This window comes from Nicotiana attenuata, chromosome 5 (genome assembly GCF_001879085.1).
Source record: "Nicotiana attenuata strain UT chromosome 5, NIATTr2, whole genome shotgun sequence".
In the NCBI taxonomy this organism is placed as follows: domain Eukaryota; kingdom Viridiplantae; phylum Streptophyta; class Magnoliopsida; order Solanales; family Solanaceae; genus Nicotiana; species Nicotiana attenuata.
This window is the reverse complement of record NC_031993.1, coordinates 34370235-34389669: the sequence shown is the minus strand read 5'-3', so window position 1 is coordinate 34389669 and position 19435 is coordinate 34370235. Positions and strand designations below refer to the sequence as shown.

Sequence of the window (19435 nt, the reverse complement as noted above, 5' to 3'; positions counted from 1 at the left end):
CTCAAGATACTTGAAGCTTCCTCTCTTAGAGATGACATGTGTATCAATTCTCACTTTTACATCCCTCTCATGGTATGTGTCACTGAACTTGCACTCCATATACTTTGTTTTAGTCATGCTCAACCTCAAATCTTTAGATTCTAGAGTCTGTCTCGAAACCTCTAGTCTATTATTAACGTCGCCGCTCGTCTCGTCAATCAATACTATATCATCGTCAAATAACATGCAGTATGGTACCTCCCCTTGGATATGTCGTGCCAATTCATCCATCACCAAGGAAAATAAAAATGGGCTGAGAGGTGATCCCCGGTACAACCCCATCTCGACTGGGAAGTGTTCCGTGTCTCCTCCTACTGTTCTCACTCGGATTTTGGGTCCATTGTATATGTCCTTAATCGCTCTAATGTATGCCACAGATACACCTCTAGACTCCAAGAAACCTCCTTTGGTACTTTGTCATATTTCTTTTCTAAGTTAACGGATACCATCATGCTGGGCCAATCACTAACTACACTTACACCTAATTCACCCGCATCCTCTCTGTGTGAAACCTAAAATCGATGATGAGTCAATGGCTTATACGGCTTGTACTGTAATTTCTTCTGATTTATGTGCTGTTGTGTACTTTTCTTCTTAATTATCTTCTGCTGCTGATATATATATAGCCCTCGAGAAGGCCAAGTAGTTTCTTCGAAATTGTCATTCAAGACGGTTCTCTGCAACTATGTAACGATGATCACTTTCTTTATAAGGAAATGATAGGTCGCCTAACTCATATCTCATCTAGTGATGGATTGTCAATTAGTATTAAGCCGGTGGAATTCACTGTTTACTTTTTCTAGCCGGTATATATAGATTATGCATTGATTATAAATCGTTATACACATATTACACATGCATAAATTATACATAATATTACACATTTGCCAGCTATTTTTAGTTTAAGCGGTTGGGTGGACGGCTATTAGGTTAATTCTTCTAATATCAATGAAACAATTCGTGAAGAAGAGACAAACGTGGAGGGTTTATCAAGTTACGCCCATTAAGAGTGGTTTATTAAGAATATTTTGGTGGAGCCTTGCCCATTTTCTAGTTCGTCAACCTCTCTACAGATGGATGATCGGCCATGGCTCAGATATGATTTGCACATGTTATGTAAAGTCTCATATTTTTCTGCTAAATCATTACAACACGATTAACATGTACACTTTTACCATCGCTCGATAAAGATTCCAGTACACATTCTGCATTTCTGCTAAGCTGTTGGTTGATTTATATATTTTTATGTGTTTTAGCGTCTGTGCATGTGTATTTGTTCAAGAATTTTTATTTGTTATTAACGTATACGCCTTACATATGGTAAATTACCATCTCCCACTTGCCATCTGGGTCCAGCAATTTTATTCTGTTGCACGTGGTACTCGATGCATAAACTGTTGCCTGATCATTATACTCAAGAACTTTTCTAAGAACAAAAGACTGTGTCATATAAATGACAATATTAGATGGTTCAATTTTCTCAGAAGATAGGAGAAGTTTAGCAATGAATAATTGAGTTCATTTTGTTATTAAATTTAGTAAACTCTGCGTAAACTAGACGACGTTTTTCGATAATTTAGAGATTAAGAGTTTGATACGTGGTTGAGTTTGTGTGGGGGGGAGGGGGGGGGGGGGGGGGGAAGTGGATTAAATGTGAATGATGGTTTTAGAAGAAATATTAAACTAATTTTATAGGTAGATTGGCAAGCTATCCATGAGTAATTAAAAGCTGAAATCAATACAAGATGATTTTTTCCCAAGTGATCAATTTAACTCAACCAAATACATTCAGGACCAGAATCGTTGCATTGGGACCTTTAAACCACAATCATAACTATATTGCAGTTTGGTGCATAAACTACTCTTATCTTTTTGGTTAACCATTTTTTATTTCTCTTTTGACCCCTACTCCATCCTAGAAGTATAAGAAAACAATTAATTTAGGTGTGGCGCTTGGATAACAAGGTGTGAGCTTGAATTTATTCGTTCAGAAAAAGAAAGAAAAAGAAAAAAAAACCCCAAAAAATGGTTTAAAAGGTAAAAAAAAAGAGGGCTGTTTGTTCTCGGAAAACAATGAGTCTTGTTTCAGAATCAAAATTTTGGTTTCTAGAAAAAACTGGGAAGTGAGAACTTTCAGTTAAAGAGTTTCTGCCTTTAAAAGATTGTACCTTACAAGTGTGGTGAAAGCTTCATTCAAGAAAACAGAAAAAACTCAGGTGAAAATGGCTAGACCTGTAATTTAAGTTGTATTGATAAGAATTCCAGGGAGGATCCAACAGTTTCTTGATCCCCTGTGGCTGTGGCCCCTACTGTTTTATTTGTTTTGCAAAGAATATATGGTGGAAATGAAACATAAAAATCACCGGTTTTGGAGAGCTTCAATTGCCTTTTTCCACTGCATTGCTCGTTGCTTAGCATCCTCGAAAGACAATACTTTCTTTGGCTGTATGATCGATCACAAGTTGCATAGACATACAGAGATTGAGTTAAAACTATGATAACTTGGGAAAAACATAATAATAAAAACTCATCAACCAGAATTTAACTGATTATACTTAACTGTGCAAACCTTAAACTGTGAAGGACTTGTGACTTGAATACTAAGATCGTTAGAATTGTCGGACCATATAATGTTCCCTTTGACCGCCAACTTTGAGGGGTCTACATAGATCAACTTTGGCTTATTTGTCAGGATAAGCTGAACTTTCTTGCTTGTAAGCTTCTGTATCTTTTTCACCATGGAGATCATAAGAACGGATTCACCAGGCTCCAAAAATTGTTTCCTGTTGATGAAACACGTTGACATGAAATTACTGATCCATAAAGAATGAGAGATGGAAAGAGCTAATGAAAAAGAGAATTCGACGTCCAAGATAGGGTTGTCATTTCCCTCTTGACAATTCTAGTAGAGTAGTAACCTATACAATGCATGCTCGGGAAGAACAGAAACAAGTTTCTATAATGTAAGCATTCATCCACATACTTGAAGGCTACTAGCTTGCACCACAAGTTGGTATATTAATTCATGTAGCAAAGAATACTTGCACTAAAAAGTGAAAACTGCCTGTATTGAAGTGTGCAATTTAGGGATGTCATCTCCCTCTTTACGAGTCTAGAATAGCGGGTAACCACTCTTGCTCGGAAGAGTAGAAACAAGCTTCTACATGAAACTTAATGAAGCTTCTACTTGAAGGCTATCAGCTTGCACTAGAAGTTGGTAATTTCTTCATGCAGAAAAGATTACTTTCCTTTTCCTTTTCCCAATTAGGAAACATGAGGAGTTTCAGAAGCTGCAGATATATGCAAGAATCTGGCATCCAAGTAGAACACAATACTTTTTCACATGTTAAACCACAACTACCAATGTACAGAGACTACCAATTCCAGGACAATATTCTTTAGTTCTTTTTTTTTTCTTTTTTCTTTTTTCCTTGACGAAGAAAAGACTAAAATTTAAATAAGGAAAATGGCATGACTGGGTAGGATTAACTAGATCTCTTTCCACTACATAAGATTTCTAGCTCCCACAACAAGCAGCAGGACCATTTTGACATAACAAAGCTGCCCCTTTTTAAAAGTTATACCAAGAGAATGCAGCTAATACTCCAGAGAAGTTAAACCTACCATTTTGAATCAAAAGAGTCAATTGAAGCAAGCCTGGTAATGCTACCAGCTTCAGAAGAGGATGTTGCACCACCATTTCCATCATTAGTTCTAGCTGATCCATCCCCAATATGTGATGGATTCCATGAAGAATCTTGATCTTCACCACTGCTACGAGTAGAGTGGGCCTGAAGATTTGGGATAGCCTGTTAATACTTCTATGAACGTTTATCGCTTTGAGCAGAACGAAATAACGCTTCAGAGATAAATATGAAAGGAAATGGCATACTTTTGGCTCTGCAGCAAGACATGGAGGAGTTTGAGACCTTAAACTATCCCAATCAACCTCCCTAAAGAAAGGATGGTTCTTCAGTGAAGCGTAACCATCAGGTCCAGCACCCGGTCTTCGGCTAGGATCAATATCCTGAGTCGTTACATCAAAAAAGTATATGAACCAAACACTTACTTAAGCTCATCGATATCTCCGAGTCAGGAATTAAACCTCATAATCATACTATATTATAACCATGAAGATCAAAAGTTGAATACGAAAGACTAAAATGACCCTATAATATTATTGGACTTTTATGCCCTTAAAAGTTACATTAATAATACTTTCAATATTAATAAACAAAATATGAAAGCTACAAAAGCTAGTTTTGTAATGTTAAATTTTCCATGGGATTGTCAAAGAATTTATTAAGATACATTTATCTAAATTCTTCACTTTACAAAGTTAAACTCTTAACTTCTCTTGCGTATAATAATTTTTTAGAGCTAACATTTACCGTTCTTATATTGTATCTTCTCCTTCTAATTTTTTAGCTTAAATGTTCCGATTGTTGCGATTACAATCCTTTTCTTATATTATAAGCATGAATCAAAGCGTTTTATCATCCATGTACAAAACAATGTAATTTTTTTTTTATACTAATTACATGGGATGCACGTGCAACACGCGTGCCCACTACTAGTAGGAACAAAAAAGAGACAATAGTATCAATAATGATTTAACAATACCTCCCACCCTTCAACCTCTTCCGCTCCTTCTATCCAAAGGGAAAAGGTGGGAAGGGGGAAGGAGAATAGTATCAATAATGATTTAACAACACCTGCTACCCTTCAACCACTTCCTCTCCTTCTACCCAAAGGGAAAAGGTGGGAAGGGGAAGGGAGAATCTTTTTGTTTACGCACACAGTACGTAGTAAATTACTTTTCGTATACCACGTAGCAGTTGTTATATGTGACAAAAATTACATCCACTTTAACCAAACTTGCTAGCCAAAAGATATATAACCAGTTTCTGCTATGGTGTCTGGACTTCACTCTGAAGATGTAAAATAGCTGGATGCCATTAGAAAGGCGAAAAACGACTCACAAAATTTAATGAGAACACTTCCTTCTCCTCTCAAGTCTTTGTTCCATTTCATAAGATAGAAGAGCTGAGAGAAAAAGCAGATTATTGTTTCAGTCTTACATTGATAGTTTGCGATTAGCCCATCATATAATGGATCACTTTTGCTCCTTGTTGAGAGTTTGCCATGTAGACGTCACTCAGACTCATAAAGGTTCCTCTGTTGGGTATTTTTTTTCTTTAAAGTAAAAGCAAAAGGTGAAAAATTAGATTCACTGTCACATGGTGTCATTGGGCGGAGATGATTTTAAGGAAAAATAAAAGGTCATGGAGAAGGTGTAGGATTATTGCAGTTGGGCTTGCATTACAAGACCAAGTATCTTGGTACAAGATATTTGAACAAACTGCTTTTTGCTATACCTAATAGATAATTGAATGCAATACATAGACATGGGCATAAACACTTCAATTTTTTTTTTTTTGTTTGGGTAATAAACTGTGAATATTACCAGAAAAAACTAAGAGCATCTAGATTCCAAACCACCTTCTTGGAAGATTGCTCAGAATATTAAGGTCTCAGAAAGACAAACCAAACCAATCATTTAACGGAATCTAATTACAAAGCCTATGTATCAAAATTACTAATTCTCTCCGTAAGTTCCTAGCTTACAAAGCCTATGTATCAAAATAGTTCCTAGCTTTCCTAGAACCTGCACAATTGCTAATTCTCTCCGTAAGTTCTTTTTGAATTTGTGTAACAATGAACTAACTATTTACAGTTATTTGCCTAAATATTCTTCAATTTCAAGCTTGCCATGGAGAGTTTGAAGTATTTGGAGAAACAAGATGTCTTCAACTCATATATATATATATATATATATATATATATATATATATATATATGGACATCATCAAAGTGATTGTTGGTGTACAAGCATTGGAATTGATGCAGTCTCAAGAAGAGCGTTGATCTCCATGCTTAATTCAAAGCTAGACATGGAGTTGGCTAAGTTTCGTGAAGTTCTTTTTTTTTTCGAGAAGGTAACATATTTGTATATTAATATAAAGACTTCACTAAAATTGTGAAGTCACCCATAATTACAAAGGGAGTGAACAGACAAAAGTACAAACAACTTCTAATCCCTGGTCTTCTCACAAGGATTCTAAAACATCTAAAATGGTCATGATCCTCCAAAAGCTTTCCTTTACACCAAAAATAAAAAAGAGCTAAGCATTTCATCTTTATCTTCTAGATGTTACTAGACTTGTCTTCAAAACATCTTTGATTCCTTTCTTCCCAAATTGTCCACCATATGCAGGCTGGAACAATTCTCCATCTTTTTTTATCTTTAGAAAGTGAGCCCTCTTTACTCCAGCATGCTAGAATATCAAGGATTCTTCCCGGCATTGTCCATGAAATTCCCCTTAAGCCGGTGAAGATTCTCCATATCTGCAAAGTGAATTTGCAATGCAAAAAAAGATGGCTAATTGTCTCTGCCTTCTCTCCACATAAATAACATTTAGAGCACAATTGAAATCCTCTTTTGGTTAGGTTATCTTGTATTAGCACTGCTTCTTTTGCCAATAGCCATGTAAAACAAGCCACCTTGTATGGAATTTTAACTTTCCATATCATCTTCCATGGCCAGCAGCCTACCTGATTGTTGGACAAGTTGAAATCCCTGTAAGCTTCCTTAACTGAAAACTTCCCCTGCCTGTTCCCTTGCCATATAATAATATCTTGATTAGCGTTGGTACCACTGAACTGTTCCAAAGTATTATAAAACTGGATAATTCTATCAATTTCCCAGTCATTTAGCGTTCTTCTGAAGGTGAGATTCCAGCCCTGACCTGTCCAAACCTCTTCTATTGTTGCTTGTTGTTGCTGATTCAAAGCATGTATGGTAGGAAAGAGCCCCTTCAAGGTTCCTTGACCTAGCCAGTTGTCTTCCCACAGTGAGATCTTCCTACCATTTCCTACTTTGAACTTTGCTTTGTTGATCACTTTTGGCCATAGATTCCTGATTGATCTCCACAAACTAACTCCATATGGACTTCTCACTGACTTAGTTGTCCAATTTCCTTCCTTTCATACTTCTCCCTAATAACCCCTGTCCACAATGTTTGTTCATCTGCTGCAATTTTCCACAACCACTTCATCATCAGACTCTGGTTCTGTACTTTCAAATTCTTGATTCCCAGTCCCCCTGCCTTCTTGCTAGTAGTCAGATCTCCCCATTTAACCAAGTGAATTTTCTTTTTCTCACTATTACCTTCCCATAGAAAGTTTCTTCTTAGAGCATCAATTCTTTTCACTACATTGACTGGAATTGGAAATAAGGACATCATATAAGTAGGTAAGGCATCAAGCACTGAGTTGATCAGAATCAATCTACCCCCCATAGACAAATATTGATTCTTCCAATTTGCTAGCTTCTTTTCACATTTCTCCAACACACTATTCCAAATATCTTTTGACTTGCTCTTAGCTCCCAAAGGCATCCCCAGATATACAGTAGGTAATTCCCCTATCTTCCCCCCAAGAATATTAACCAAACTTTGAAGCTGCATAACCTCATTGACAGGGTAAATGAAACTTTTATGCCAGTTGATGTGCAGCCCAGAAATAGCTTCAAAAAGAATCAGAATCACCCTTAGCACTTTTACTTGTTCTCTTTCAGCTTCACAAAAAACCAAAGTGTCATCAGCATACTGCAGATGTGAAATCCTCATGTTACTGTCAGTTCTATTACTCACTTTAAAGCCCCTTATCCAGTTATTTGTCTGAGCTACTTTCACCATGTCATTTAACCCTTCCATAGCAATTATGAATAAAAAAGGGGATAGGGGATCACCTTGTCTCAATCCTCTGTGTGAAGGGAAGAATCCAACTGGTTCTCCATTGATAAGTACTGAGAAACTTACCGTGGAAATGCAATATCTAATCCAGCTAATCCATCTTTCCCCAAAGTCTATCCTCCTCAGAGTATCCAAAAGGTATTTCCAATTCAGGTGGTCATATGCTTTCTCAATATCCAGCTTGCATAGTATCCCAGGCTCTTTGCTTATCTTCCTTGTGTCTATACATTCATTGGCTAATAGCACAGCATCCATGATCTGTCTGCCTCTTATGAAGGCCATTTGTTGATGATCCACCAATTTGTTCATCACCTTTTTGAGTCTCTCAGTCAATAGCTTGGAAATAATCTTGTATATGCTGCCTATCAGACTGATAGGCCTAAAATCTCTTAATTCTTTGGCCCCAGCCTTCTTAGGGATCAAAGCCACAAATGTGGCATTCATGCTCTTTTCAAAGATTCCTTGATCATAAAAGTTCTGGACAGCTGCTACTACATCATCTTTTAACACATCCCAGCATTTATTGAAGAATGCCATTGAAAACCCATCAGGTCCTGGTGCTTTGTCACCTGCACATGCCTTAACACAGTCCCATATTTCCTGTTCTCCAAATGGACTCTGCAGCATTAAGTTTTCTTCTATAGTGATCATTTGATTGTTTCTGATGGAACCTGTTGGCCTCCAGTCTTCTTCTTCTTCTGTGTACAGCTTTTTGTAGAATCTGATTATCTCCCTCTTGATGTCTTCGGGACTCTGTAAGGTCTCCCCTTCCACAGTCAATTGATCTATGTTATTATATCTCTTGTGTGCATTGGCTGTTCTATGGAAATACTTGGTGTTCCTATCTCCCTCTTTCAACCAAAGAGCCCTTGATCTCTGCCTCCATGCTATTTCTTCTTGATTTGCAATCTCCTCAAACTCCATAGACAGTGATGTTTTTGTGTGAATTTCCTCCTCTGTCAAGCTCCTTTGTTCATGTACTTCTTCCAGTTCTGCAAGTTGATTGAGAACACTTGCTTTCCTCAGTGCTAGATTGCCTTGCATAGTTTTGCTCCATTCCTTTAGCTTTGTCTTTAGAGCTTTGAGTTTGAAAGCTAGTATATAGTCTGGCCTTCCTTCACAGATGAAAGATTTCCACCAGTCTTCAACTCTGTCTTTGAAGCCTTCAGTCTGCAACCACCAATTCTCAAACTTGAAATATGACTTTACTGGTTCCCAGCTACCACATTGAAGCATTAATGGTGAATGATCAGATGTAACTCTCTGCATCAATTGTTGTTTTATGTTCCTAAAGTTTTCATTCCATTCAACTGAGATTAGAAATCTATCCAATCTAGCTGCTATTACATGTCTGTCCCCTTTCCTCCATGTATAATCACCTCCAGCTAATTGTAAGTCTACCAGTTCCATATCTTCAATAAAGCTTGAGAATTCCCTCATTGCTCTTGTGATTCTGGAACAGTTCTTTTTCTCTGATGGGTACCTCACAGTATTGAAGTCCCCACAAACCACCCATGGTCCATTGAATAGCCCTCTTGCCCCTGCCAATTCCCACCAAACTTCCTCCCTCTTTCTCCTGTCATTAGGAGCATACACAGCTGACAGATGCCATGTATATTCCTGGATCTTGCTTGAAATTTTGCAAGTGATTGTGTGAGCTCCAGTACCACAAACTTCCCCCTTCCATATTCTTCCATCCCACATTACTACAATACCCCCCGGGTCCCACTAGCCTCCAGTTGTGCAAAATTTACCCATCTACTATGGATTCTTGTAAACAAACAATCCCTGCCTTCCAACTTAACAACTGACTTTTGATTGCCCTTCTTTTCCTAACTCTATTCAGCCCCTCACATTCCATGATAATATGTTCACTATCATTAATTATGACTAATGAAACTACCCCCTGCTTCTAGTTCCATTACTCTTAAAATTACTCCCAATCTCCAATCCCTTCAGCTCCTTGAATCCTTTTTTCTTAGGTGTTTGGCATACCATAGACACTTCTCCCTCTTTGTTTGTTTGTCTTCTACTATCAATTTTCATGAACAATTCTAAGGCTTCTCTCTCACACCCACTAAAATCCACCCCAAATTCTTTGCTCGACTTGATGATGTTCTGATGCACCCAAATTGATGCTTCAAATTCCAGGTCTTCTTCTGACTCTAAGTTGTGAAGGTTCAAAGGTTCGACTTCTTCAATTGCGCAATCCACATACCCATCTGTTTCTGCTGTCTGTACAGGCATGTTATTGAATTCTTGTTGATCATCTTCTTTCCTTTCATTCTCAGCAATAATTATCAAGGCATTATTCTCAATCAAATCTTCTTGTTGTTTTCCTTCTTCTTCATCTTCTTCCTTCTTTTCTTTTTCTTCCTCTTCTGAACTGCCATTGTAAGAGTTTTCCTTAGGTTCCTCCGCCACAATTGTTATTTGTTTTCCAACAGAAGAGTTGAATTGCAGGGCCTTTATCTCCTCATTAAAAGGGTCTGTTCTGTGGTTTGACATGGGCTTTTTAAAGGCCCTTTCTTCAGAAATTATTTGGGCCAAAGAGTCTGGGCCCACTTTCTTTGTGTTATAAGACTGATTGGTCTTATTAGTAAAGACTGAAATGTCACGTGCCCAGTCACGTGCCTTTATAGGGTTAGGCTGATTTGAACTTCCCACGTACCCATCACTTCTTTTACGTATCGAGCCCCTCCCCCTGCAATTTGAGTGTCCTCTTTTACTCGCTGGATCGAAGCATTGTCTTCCTCGTTTGCCTCGACGGTGAATCTTCCCGGCGATTCGCACCAGATCTGCATCTCAAAGCATATTCCTTCAAATTCTAGTTTCACTGTTTTGGGAATTGAAGACCCATCTCGTCTAACCTTTATTCTTGCCCATTTTAAGTGATTCTTCAGCTCCGTTTCCTCCTCCGTTTCAACCCATCCCCCACAGAATTTTCCAATTTCTTGAAAAACTTTTGTAGACCAAAAGTGTAATGGAAGCCCTACTATCCTAATCCATGTTTGATTTATCTTTTTATTTCCTGGAACCATCCCCACCATTGGACTCCACAATTGAAGCTCGACTTTTTGCTTCTTCCAGAACCAGTCATTTCTTAGAACATGACCAGCCATTTCTTTCGATGGGGGTTCGAAAAGAAACCTGTTCTGATCCATCATAGATATTGGTTCCCTTTACTTGCTTCCAGGAGTTTGATGTCCATTTACGCACTTCCGATAATGTCGCCATTTCTGAGGTCCCTTCTGGAAAGATTCCCACCAAGCACCTGCCTAGCAATCCGTTGTGTGTTTGTTCTCCAGTCATACGAATTATGTCCCCTTCTTGTTGGGTTTCTGCTGCATTCATTTCTCTGTTTGCCCATTTATGGTTTCTGACAGTGTTTGAATACAGGAGACCTTCTTCAACCACCTTAGGAGCATTATAGACATTCCTTCGTGCCCCACTATTAATGAACCTTTCTATTTTGATTGCAATATCCATCCAACCCGAATTGAATGTCACCTCTGGGACAATAATGACTGATCTTCCTCTGCCTTGGACCCTGATGATGGTTATATAGCGACCAAACCTGTTATAGTTCCTTGCACAGAAAGTCTCTGAAAATTGGTCTTTGCTCTTCCATCTTTTCACATAGTTCCCCTTCACCCTTGAGGCTTCCTTGAGATTATCACATAGCCACATCATCATCTTCCTGCTGAAGGTAGTCCTTCTGATTAGGTTCCTTCCTCTTTCTGTCCACTCGAACCATTCTTCAGCACTGGATGTGTATCTCTCTATTTCATAAGATTTGAAGCCTACTGCAAAGTATATGATGTTCTCCTTCATTGCAAGCAATTCTTACTAGACTCGGTGAACACAAGGACAATAACTAACTAATTTTTAACGAAAAGAAGAGGATTTTTAGTCAGTAATCACAGAAGGTAATCACTGGGGGGTATGAAAGAATGAAATTCCGGCAGGAGCCACCGGAAAGAGATCTCTACAGTCCTAGGAAGTAGGAAAGAGAGTGTCCTTGGGATCAGCGCCTGAGAGCATTGTGAATTATAGATGCACTTTGAGCTTCTTATCCTTTTCGTGAAGTTCTAACACCAATAATTTCATATCGTCAGTCGAAGTTTGATAGTCAATATAGAAAGATTACATGGAGAAGGCATGGTAGAAAGTCGAAACTTAGAAAGTGGGATTTAGTACAACCACATGCTAAGAGGGTGTTTGGATTGGCTTATTTTAAGTGCTTATTGGCTTTTAAGCACTTTTCTAGTTTGTATGGTGTTTGGCAATGATAAAAAGTGCTTAAAAACACTTACTTTTAGGCATAAAAAGTAAAAAAATAAGCCAAAAGCCAAAAGTTGGATATTACCAACTTATGGCTTTTGGCTTTTAGCTTAAAAGCTACTTTTTATAAGCCAATCCGAACACCCTCTAAGTTTTCTTACAACGTGAAGAAGCTTTATGATAAGCTAGCAAGATGTAATTTGAAAGCTAGTGAGCATTGGGTACCTATTCTTTACTAAAGCAATTTGAATAAGTTGTTTGTTTCAGATGAGTAAACTAACAGTGCCTATGGAAGGGAAGCTCGAGGGAGAGAATCTGCAGATATTATACTTTCTACTTCATTATGGAACAATGTGGTTCATGCATTGAAGATTGGTTGTCCTTTAGCTAAAGTGCTTCGTTTGGTGGATGGGGAGCAAAGGCAACCAACAGGCTACCTTTACGAAGCAATGGATAGGGTGAAGGAGGCTATTCAAGACTCATTTAATGATCAAAGAAAATACAAAAGAGTTGAGATCATAGATAAAAGGTGGGACGGTTAGATTCATCGCCCTTTGCATGCAGATGGACTTGTTTTAAACTCGAAACTGTTTTATGACAATGAAGAGAGGATTCTAGGAGATGAAGAATTGTGGAAGGGATACATTGAATGTATTGAGAAGTTGATACCTGATTTATCCGTGCAAGATAAAATAACGGAGCAATTTAGTACTTATAGTAATGCTGAGCAACTTTTTGGAAAAAACATGGCGATTAGACAAAGAAAGATGAAGTCACCAGCTGAGCGAGTGCTTATATGTTGTTTTATAGTTAATAAGTTATTTCTTTATCAATATTATGTTTGAATATTTGTTCTACTTCTATAGTTGAATGGTGGAAGAATGTTCCCGAAGGCACCCCTCTCTTTCAAGAGGATTTTGCGGCATGTCAAGCCCTAGTAAGGTTCTTCGCTTTGCATCGAATTAAACCACATACTCCACCGCTTGTGCGGGACCCCGTCAATTCCTTTGAGTTTCATTCTTGCGAACGTACTCCCCAGGCAAGATACTTAACGCGTTAGCTAATGGTGGAAGAAATATGGCCATTCCACTCCAGAATTACAAAAGTTTGCCATCAAGGTTCTAAGTCTTACATGTAGCTCATCCGGGTGTGAAAGAAATTGGAGCGTGTTTGAACATATAAGAACAAAGAAAAAAGATTTAGTATATTGAGATAATTAAATTATATCTCAATTGTCCTAATCTTAATAATTACTTATCATTTGCAGATTCATACCTAAAAGAGGAACAAACTAACCTTGAAGCATATCAATGATCTAGTCTTCATTAAGTACAATAAAACATTGAGGCGTCGTTACAACGCTCGCAATGTAATTGATCCAATTAGTTTGGACAACATCGATGATGCTAATGAATGGCTAACTGGAGTCCCGGAAGATCATGCAGATGAAGAAGTATTTGAGGAAACTTCTGATTTCACTTGGGGTGATGTTGTGGAGGCGCGTGGAATTGGGGAGAGGATTTATGGTTTGAGGGGGAGTACCTCAACTTCAAGTTCACAAAGGAAGGGAAAAAAAGCAACTACTTTGTCCCTAGTTGATGAAGAAGATGACGTGCAATGTAATAATGATACAAGAATTTGACAATCTTGTAGAAGAATAGGATGCTCATTTTGTACTTCAATTGATGCTACTCTTTAGATTTTACATTGAAGTATTGAACATTTGCTTACAGTTACATGTGTTGTCTATGCAGTATTTATTTTAATATTTTTTTTTAAAATTCCGCTTCCCTTTAAAAAAGCGAGCGCTTCGCTTCTCGCTTTAAGCGAAATGGGGGTTGTCGCTTTTCCTCGCTTCACGCTCTTCACAACACTGGTTAGACTCAAGGACGAGTCTCAACCAGGGGAGAATGATGCAAGATCAAGAGAGCTAAAAATCCAAGAAATTCAAGAAGTCCAAGAATCCCATTCAAGATTAGGATTTCTTTTCCTTAAAGATTAGGATTTCGTATTCTTGCTTTCTAGGGATTATATTTGTAGTTCTAGTCAAACTAGGATTGTTAGTTGGTATTCCACTCCTACTCGAATTCTTTTTCCTATTTTAGTTAGGATAGGTTTGCTTAGCCTTATTTTTATTCTAGTTTAATTAGGATTAATTTTTCTTAACCTTATCAATTTTACTCATTGTAAGGCCTATTTAAAGGACTCAATATACCGAAAATAAAGGGGGGTGATTAGTTTCTTTGAGCATTAGCTTCATAAACGTGATTGACTCTTTTATATCATTGTTCTTCCTTTATTCAACGCTTTTGCAACCTTGCGGGATTGAAGAACGAGAGGGTAAGGTTCTTTTCATCTTACATTCTTCTCATGTGAGTTTGAAGAACGCTTTCGCTAGTTTTGTGAAAAACTATAGTGGGGTGCTTTTGTTTTTCTCTCTTTTTGTACTTGAGAGGTGCAAAACCTTGAAAGTACATTAGTCGTATGTCTTTCTTGGATTAGTCCCAATTCAGCTGACAGAAGAAGAGGTTGACAATAAGAGGAATTCCAGCACAACCAAATAGATGTTGATGCTCAAAATGGTTAATCATTCGTCAACTCATACAGAAATTGCAACTAAAGTAGATGTTGATGATCAAAATGGTTGACTAATCACCACGCAGTATTTCCCACCTCCATACGTGGTATGGAGGATCTTGTCCTGAAAATGCACCTTGTAGGTTGTGAGAGATTGTGAGAGAGCAGGGACCTTATAATATGCCCAAGGCCTCATCTTTGGTTGATGCAGAACTACATTCTACAGCGAAACCTATTAGGAGAGGAGCTTGAGAAGAGGCACATGGCCAATTGTTCCCATACTACGATGCCATCTATGTGCAGAAGGACCTAGTATTTAGTTGATGTGGGACAAAGTCTCGCGGCACCCAACAGTATAGATGAGACTCTGTTTATTGCTAACAAATATAATTATCTAGAGACTAGGTTAAACTGATGAAGCAAATCAGAAGCAAGAACTCAGATAAATTGTTAAGATATTCACCGATAGAAATTTATGGGTGAGACTAACTCAAGTTGAGATTCATATGAGAAAAAAAAAATGAAGACAACAAAGAAAAAGTAGGGAGGAAAGGAGAAGAGGAACCACAGGGAAATGCAAGTAAGATTAAACAGGAAAACTAGCTTACCAGTAACCTATCAATGAGATCTCTGGCTTCATCCGAAAAATGATTTGGGAACCTGATATCTCTTGCAATGATTCTTTGAAAGATGAGCCATTCGCTGGCATCTTTAAAGGGAGAAGTTCCTGAAAGCATTTGATACAAGGTGCAGCCAAGTGCCCAGAGATCATTTCTGGTATATCATGTCCAAACGGAATAATTATGCTTCCAGTTAAATATGCATAATTCAGACAACATCAATGAACCAGTGTAGAAACTAATAGCAATTACATTTGGGAACAAGGCACAGTTGATTGATATAGTTTCCGGAGATTTAGGTTCCTCTTTCAGAACTCAATATTATGCCCTTTGTATGTGGATTACCGTACAACCTACTATTAATACAAAACGAAGAAGCAAAAGATTTGTCTTTACCAAGGATAAAGTCCATACCCAAAAGTTGCAGGAGAAGAATTTAAAACTTCAGGAGGCACATATGCAGCTGTCCCCACAAAAGTACAAGCCTTGTCATCTAAAGAAAATAAAGACCAGTGATTCAGTAATGGCAATGGCATCAAAACACCTATTTTGTGCTTACGTGATTCTAATGATTTCCACGGAAGTGACCTTACAGCAAGCAAGATATACCTGATGCTGCATTTGGAAGGACTGTTATTCTGCTATCTTGCATGGGCTTTACACTGCCAAAGTCGGCAACTTTAATATGTCCATCTGCAGTAAGTAGCAGGTTCTCGGGCTGCCAAAAATAAAAAATCAAAATTGTCCTACCATATTCTGTTGACACAATAGACCACATAATAAAAGTACCTTAATATCTCGATGAATCAATCCCATGCTGTGTATATATTCAAGAGCATCTGCTACTTCAGCTGCATAAAAACGCGCCTCCTCCTCAGACAAACGGCCTTTCTGCATGCACCAAAGTAAAAGTTCAATAGGAGACGGTTTAAGTGCTTTACAAGTCAAAAAGCAATGGATGCAAATTGTGGAATTGTTCACACGCTTCAGAAATGGGAAATCCTTCACTGGCAATGACATCAGAATAGCTGGATAGGGATATTGATAAGATGATTGGTCTTTCTGGAAGGTAACATCAGACTATTTCAGAATCGGGAAGTCAATCACAATGCAAACTTCAACAAGAAAATACGCTTTCGAGAGAAGTCGTAATACTACGTAAGAGTTTCACTAGTGACAAGATTTTATTTTACTTTTTGTGTTGTGACTTTTGAATCTTCATTTACTTTTTTTGATCGGAAAAATTCTTCATTTACTCACCCGGGTAATTTGATCAAAAAGCTCCCCACCTTCGCAGGACTCCAGGCCCATGTCTTCCCAAAAGGGTTACATGAAATTAGAAGGAGAAAAATCAATATTCGACAAGAAATGCCAGATATAAAGAGTAGAAAAGATACTTAAAAAGAATGTGTAAAATACTAATATATCAACAAATGTGTAGAATACTTACATAGTGAAAAAGTGTCTTGGAAGGTGAAAAATAGTCGCACAATGCCAGGATGATCCAGTTGATCAAGCACAATTCTCTCTAATTTCACATAAGCAGTCTTATTTTCTTTAGTGATGAACTTTTTGTCCATGATCTTCAAGGCAAAAACATTCCCTGTATCTTTCTTTTTTGCTCTGACAACCTGGTAGTTTCCACAATTTGCATCCAAAACATCAATTAATATTCATGATTTATCCCCGAGGAAAAGCAAGAGGGGTGAAGGGAGAAGGACCACACATGAGAAGAATTTTGTTAGTTACCAATACATGCTAATAAGACGACCCTCAACTGGAAATGGGCTTTGGTAACCCCTAAAGGGAGCTCTGCTTTAGGAGTGTGATCAACAATTAATGCTACCAAGCATCGCTTTTTATTCTGATACTAGATAATTCAAACCACATTCCAAAGATGAACTCACTAAAAAGATTTTCTCTCTGGTCTAAAAGACTACTTCTGCAATATTCTAATTTTTTCTCTTTTTTCCTTTTGTGCGGAGCATTTGGCAGATAATTCATTACAGAACACTGCATATTGCTGGTTGCAACTGTAAACAATCAACAAGTTCATGGAGCAAAGTACTAGAAAATGAATAAAGACATCTGGAAGATGAATAAAAGTGACACCTGGGATAAAAATCAATAGTCAGCCCATTATATCCAAAAATAAGGTAATGTTCCTTCCAAATTTCCCTTCCGAGTAAGCTAATGAAATAACAAATTGAAGCTTCAAAAAGAAAATTCATGGTACTAATACCAAACCACTCTCTGCACCCCTCAAAAAAAGGAGCCAGTTGACATGGAAGGTAAAAGAGACGAAGCATGTTAACTAACATATCACTAAGACAAAATGAGCAGGAAAATAAAGCAAAATAATAAAAGCGAGAAAACATAAACGTAAACTAAGCACAAAAAAGAAAAAAAATGGAAGAAGAATCTCAAACTAGACTGCTTCCAAACACCAAATAAAGAGAGGAACAGCGTAAAAAGGATTAAAAATCTGACCTTGGAATAAGAACCAACTCCATAGATCTTTCCCAATTCAAAATCTTGGATTGTGAAATTCACCTGAGGTGCTCTAAATGCGAAACTCTTAGACCTTTGAGCATCTGGTGAATTGTTCTGAATCCTAAGCTTTGAATTTAAATCTTGCTCCATCATCAGCTACTCCTCCTCCTTCTCCCCACCAACGCCAACATTTCAACCTAAAATATACATATATGTTTTTATCTGTGTTTTATATATGAAACACTATTACCTTCCTTTTTTTTTTCTCCCCCTAGAAAATCAGGGGTTTCAGCCCCTGCAAACGTCGCCCCAAGATTCAAGTTTTAACAGCAGAACCAGAGAGAACCATCACACATTAGATCAGACATTCTTCATATTATAATCCTCTTACTTTTTCCTTTTTCTTTGAGAGACCAACCTGGTAAAGCCAATCCATATGTCAAAAAGAAACAAACGCAAATGAGTCCTTTTACATAGTTACATGCATGAACGGAAAAAATGAAAAGACGCCAACACACACATACACACACTGTGTATATCCCGTTTGGACGTAAAAAAAAAAATCCCTCTTTTCTAAAAAATTTTCACTTTTTTCAAAATCACCATTTTGTTAACTTCAAGGTTTTGAAAAACTCCAAAAAGCTATTTTTCAAAACATTTCTCAAATCACTCGCAAAACTTCAAAAACAACCCAAAATTATATTCATGTCCAAACACAACTCTAAATTTCAAATACCATTTTCACTTCAAAAAAAATTTCGCCATCTTTTGGAATTTTACAATTCTTATGTCCAAACGCCCGCTAAATTTATCTCTTCTTTTTTTCCTCAAAACCCTAGAAAGCTAAGCTGAGACAAATCAGAAAGACTTCAGGTATGAATGGCATGGATGAAGAGTTGTAATGCTGGATGAAATTATGGGGATTGAAGAACACATTGAACTGAATGATGGGTACCTTTTCATTTCATTGCATTTGCATTACCGATCAATTACCCTGAAGATTTTGTATCGCAATTCTTTTTCTTCTTTCTTCAACACTTTTATTAGCCTCAAAATTGTGTGAATAATAATGGCATAAAATGTATAGGGCCTGAAAAGTAGGAAAAGCTGAGAAGGACATGCTGCCTATGATTGGGGAGCCCTTCAAAAATGGCTTCAGTTACATTGCATTCTCCCATGGCTTTTGGTTGTGAGTTGTGATTCAGAATATCGGGGGTTTCATTGGACATTCCAATTTAGGTTCCATCTTTTTGTTTGAAGACTTTAATCCATTTGCCAAATTTGGTAATGGTACAAATTCCCTTATTTCAAAATAATCATCCCCATAAGTATAAGACAATATATTGGTGGAGTCAAAAGGAGGCATTTGCATCTGTACCCAATTTTGGGATCACAAAATTAAAGTTATACCCACTTTGAACAAAAATTTACAAGCCTACCCACTTTCAACTTCAGACTTATTGGATCTAAAATTTTAAAAAAAAAAAATTAGTCTAAGTGCAATGCACTTAAAACCAATTAAGTCTAAAGTTTTGGACTTAAGATGCACTTAAATACAACAAATGTTTTCATACACGTAGGCCAAATAGGTCTGAAGCGAAAAAA

General features: G+C 37.5%; 1 protein-coding gene across 2 annotated transcripts; it reads right to left on the bottom strand.

Annotated features, from left to right (window-relative positions):
• LOC109225629 (3-phosphoinositide-dependent protein kinase 2-like) lies at positions 2157-19142 on the bottom strand. 2 transcript variants are annotated; one of them, XM_019390368.1, is made up of 12 exons: positions 18786-19141; positions 17828-18248; positions 16788-16968; positions 16598-16650; positions 16127-16228; positions 15947-16055; positions 15752-15830; positions 15326-15491; positions 3932-4066; positions 3664-3830; positions 2600-2822; positions 2157-2482 (listed from the first exon to the last, which is right to left on the bottom strand). In XM_019390368.1, the coding sequence occupies exons 2-12, from the start codon at positions 17981-17983 to the stop codon at positions 2399-2401; spliced, it is 1455 nt and encodes a 484-aa protein (XP_019245913.1). In that variant the 5' UTR covers positions 17984-18248; positions 18786-19141; the 3' UTR covers positions 2157-2398. The 2 variants fall into 2 exon arrangements, with proteins under 2 accessions (XP_019245913.1, XP_019245914.1); XM_019390369.1 differs by lacking the exons at positions 2157-2482; positions 3664-3830; positions 3932-4066 and having other exon boundaries at positions 2702-2822; positions 18786-19142.

Coding starts and splice junctions, on each gene's coding strand:
- LOC109225629 (XM_019390368.1), bottom strand. CDS start 17,983: ATGATGGAGCAAGATTTAAATTCAAAGCTTAGGATTCAGAACAATTCA. Junction 16,969..17,827: donor GAGTTGGTTCTTATTCCAAG/GTCAGATTTTTA, acceptor GGAAACTACCAG/GTTGTCAGAGCAAAAAAGAA. Junction 16,229..16,597: donor TTTTTGATCAAATTACCCGG/GTGAGTAAATGA, acceptor TGGTGCATGCAG/AAAGGCCGTTTGTCTGAGGA.